Below are 4,261 nucleotides of genomic sequence, written 5' to 3'. Positions count from 1 at the left end.
GCCTCGAACTCACAGCAATATACCTGCCTCTGCCTCCTGAGTGCTGGGATTAAAGGCGTGCTTCACCACGCCTGGCCTTAAGATGTCTTTTTATATAAAATGGGAGAGGGTGCAACCTCGTTTAGAGTTAGAGGAGGGGGAGGGGGAGAGAAAGAGGGGACATCAGCGGGGAGGGGACGCAGACAAGTGGTAGAACTTGCTTAGCATGCAGGTCAGGCCCCAGAACAGCAAAAGAGAAAAGCCAGGCCCCAGGCAGCTGTGCTGAGGTGGTGAGTGTGTCAATAGCTTGAGTGTGTGACATTTCCCCAACATGCAATCATATCAGATTGCCACCTAAAATACATGAAGTGAGGCTGGAGCTGTGGGGCAGTTGATAGAGCGCCTGCCTGGCACGCACACAGGGTGGCTCAACCCCAAGCACCAGGGAACATGGGTATCAGGCACTCGGGAGATGGAGGCAGTTCACAGCGACCCAGTGTGAGGCAGGCGACACCATGGAGAGAGAGACAGAGAGAGACAGAGACAGAGAGACAGAGAGAGAGAGACAGAGAGAGAGACAGACAGAGAGAGAGAGACAGAGACAGAGACAGAGAGACAGAGAGAGACAGAGAGAGACAGAGACAGAGAGAGACAGAGAGACAGAGAGAGACAGAGAGAGACAGAGAGACAGAGACAGAGAGAGACAAAGAGAGAGAGAGAGACAGAGAGACAGAGAGACAGAGAGACAGAGACAGAGAAAGACAGAGAGACAGAGAGAGAGTCAGAGAGACAGAGAGACAGAGAGAGAGAGAGAGAGACAAAGAGAGAGAGAGAGACAGAGAGAGAGAGACAGAGACAGAGAGACAGAGAGAGAGAGAGAGACAAAGAGAGAGAGAGAGACAGAGAGAGAGAGAGAGAGAGAGGGAGAGAGAGAGAGTTCTCACAGTGACACATACATTTGATCCCAGCACTAGGGAGGTAGAGGCAGGTGGGTCTCTGAATTCAAAACCAACATGGTCTAATCTACATAGGACATTCCACACTAGCCAGAGCTACATGGGGAGACCCTGTATAAAACAAACAAACAAACAATCAAAACAAAACAACAACTAAAGCTTCCATGGAGCCCACTTAACGCCAACATAATTCAAATACCAGGACAATACAGGTGACAGAAATGTATTGTAATCTAGCCACTACTGATGGATCAGGGCTGCAGAACAGACTTGGGAGCTAGAGCCAGGTGTGGTGGCACACTTCTTTAATCCCAGCACTCGGGAGGCAGAGGCAGGCGGATCGCTGTGAGTTCGAGGCCAGTCTGGTCTACAAAGTGAGTCTAGGACAGCCAAGGCTACACAGAGAAACCCTGTCTCAAAAAAAACCAAATAAATAAATAAAAAAATAAAAATATATGATTGGACAATGCTACAGCCCACCCACTCCCCCTTACTTCATGGTTTCATCCTTTAAATATGGTGTATAACCTCCCTCCAGGGTTGTAGTTTAGCTCCTAAGTTGCCTTGGGAGCTTGCACCACTACACCCAGCTCAATCATATATTTTTAAATGTATTCATTTATTATGCATACAGTGCTCTGCCTCCATGTACACCTGCTGCACACCAAAAGAGGGCACCAGATCTCATTATAGATGGCTGTGAGCCACCCTGTGGTTGCTGGGAATTGAACTCAGAACCTTTGGAAGAACAGCCAGTGCTCCTAACCTCTGAGCCATCTCTGCAGCCCATGTCCAATCATATTTTGACATAAGGGGTTAAGCAAGGGAGTTTCCGCAAAGGATAGGAGTAGATTCCTGGGCCTGGGAACATGAACTTACTTGACTCTGCCGGCAAGATGGAGAAGTCCCTGAGATGTCTGAACTCAGACAACTGTTTCCTTTTAACAGAAGCTGTTCAGCTAGTGGGAAGTCCCCAGCTCCCCTAGGGTCAGGGACTTTGAACTTAGTTTCTCCTTATGATTAAATGGGGTCTGAAAACACAGTGGTAGTACTTAGAATAAGTTTATTTTGCTTGTTCCCAACAGAACAACAAAATAACAACCAAACAAAACCAGGGCAACAGGTGTGTCTAAGTATCTCAGTGTGAGCAGGCACTTGTTGCTAAGACTGGTGACCTGAATTTGACCCCCTAGGACCTGCATGGTAGAAGAAGAGAACCAACCTCCAAAAAAGTTGTCCTTTGAGCCTCCAAATGAATTCTACAATATGCTAGTACACATACCACACCACACACACACACACACACACACACACACACACACACACACACACCGAACAAAACCCTTTCTGAGCCGGGCACACACCTTTACTCCCAGCACTCTAGAGGCAGAGGCAGGTGGATTGCTGTGAGTTTGAGGAGGCCAGCAGCCTGGTCTACAAAAGTGAGTTCAGGATAGCCAGGACTGTTACACAGAGAAACCCTGTCTTGAAAAACAAAAAACAAAAAACAAACAAAGTCTTTATATATAAAGAAAAGTTCGCTCTCCGCCAGATCGCCACCATCATGGACACGAGCCGCGTGCAGCCCATAAAGCTGGCTAGGGTAACCAAAGTGCTGGGCAGGACTGGTTCGCAGGGACAGTGCACGCAGGTGCGTGTGGAATTTATGGATGACACCAGCCGCTCTATCATCCGAAACGTCAAAGACCCCGTTCAAGAGGGTGATGTGCTCACCCTATTGGAGTCAGAAAGAGAGGCTCGGAGGTTGCGCTGACCCTGCTGCTGGGTCCTGGATATCCACCACTTAACCCATGGAATGACCTGCAACTGTTAAATAAAGCATTTGTATTAAAAAAAAGAAAAAGAAAAAGAAAAAGAAAAGCTCAAGGCCCTCCTTAGTTACACAGTGTTTGGAGGCTAGCCTGGGCTATACAAGACCTCCCAAAAGTATTGCATGGCATAGTCCACTTCCCCCACACCAGGTGTACTGCAGCATCTTTGTTATTTTCCTTCACCATCCTGTGGGTGGCTGAGTGTCCAGGCTTGCTTCCTCTGCTAAGTATTACAAAAGAGAAGTATGGTGAACGTCGACAGCCAAGGAAAAGGTCAAAGTTCAAGATTAGGGGCATATTTCTGCTGAGCCCAGTTGCTCTTACAACATATTTCAATCAGGAAACCCAGCTGGGGATGGTTGGCGCACACCCATCAAATGATGAAATCATGGCAAGAGCTCAAAAAGCTGTTCGACTCTGGAGTTCCTTATGAAGCCCAGGCTAGCCTCAAAGTCACTGTGTGGCCAACGCTAGGTTTCAGCTCACAGCAGTCCTCCTGTGTCAGCCTCCTGAACGCTAGGATGACAGGCCTGAACCACCGCACCCAGCTGGACCAAAGCCAGTATACAATGAGGAAGAAGGCTGGGGATGTAGCCTGCTGCGGAAATTTAATAAAGATCCCTCTCTTTACAGTTTTGTTTGTTTGTTTTGTTTTGTGGTTGTTTTTGGTTTTTAGGGACAGGGTTTCTCTATGTTATCTTGGCTGTCCTGGACTCGCTTTGTAGACCAGGCTGGCCTTGAACCCACAGTAATTTGCCTACCTCTGTCTCCCGAGTGCGGGGATTAAAGGAGTGCACCACCAAGCCCGGCTCTAGAAAGGTTTTTTTTTTTTAATTGCTTAAGTCAGGTGCAGTGGCACACGCTTGTAATCCCAGCACTCTGGGATGCAGAGGGAGGTGGATCTCTGTGAGTTCGAGGCTACCCTGGTCTATGAAGTAAATCCAGGACAGGAAGGCTACACAGAGAAACCCTGTCTCAAAAAACCAGAAAAATTTGTTTATTTTTATTCTTTATGTGTGGATGCCAGCGAGTATGTATGTGGACCATACTTGCTGACACAGTTCTTGGATTCCCTGGAGCTGGAGTTATAGATGATTGTGAGCCAAAATGTGTGTACTAGGAGTTGAACCCAGTGCTCTGCAGGAGAAGCCAGTTCTCCTAACCACGGAGCCATCTCTCCAGCTGATCCTCCTGCCCCTTCCTCCTGAGTCCTAGCATGACAAGTGTGCACTGTTAATGTGGTGCTGGCAATGAAATCCAGGGCCTCAAGCACGCTCTGCAAGCACTCTGCCATCTGAGCCTCAACCAGTTTCTTTATGTTTTTTTGTTTCCTTGGGGGTTTTGTTTGTTTGTTTGTTTGTTTTGTTTTTTTGAGACAGGGTATCTCTGTGCAGCCTTGGCTGTCCTGGACTCACTTTGTAGACCAGGCTAGCCTTGAACTCACAGTGATCCACCTGCCTCTGCCTCCCAAGTGCTGGGGTTAAAGGCGTGAGC

At 48.0% G+C, this 4,261-nt stretch overlaps 1 protein-coding gene across 1 annotated transcript; it reads left to right on the top strand.

Moving 5' to 3' along the window:
- The first annotated feature begins 2,470 nt into the window (after positions 1-2,470).
- LOC311597451 (small ribosomal subunit protein eS28-like) lies at positions 2,471-2,818 on the top strand. Its single transcript, XM_084781702.1, has one exon. It carries the CDS (start codon positions 2,500-2,502, stop codon positions 2,707-2,709), a length of 210 nt encoding a protein of 69 aa, XP_084637828.1. The 5' UTR covers positions 2,471-2,499; the 3' UTR covers positions 2,710-2,818.
- The last annotated feature ends 1,443 nt before the right edge of the window (positions 2,819-4,261 follow it).

The sequence above is a fragment of the Acomys minous genome (genome assembly GCF_964271855.1).
Source record: "Acomys minous genome assembly, chromosome: 5".
Classification (NCBI taxonomy): Eukaryota; Metazoa; Chordata; class Mammalia; order Rodentia; family Muridae; genus Acomys; species Acomys minous.
This window is presented reverse-complemented; position numbering and strand designations above follow the sequence as displayed.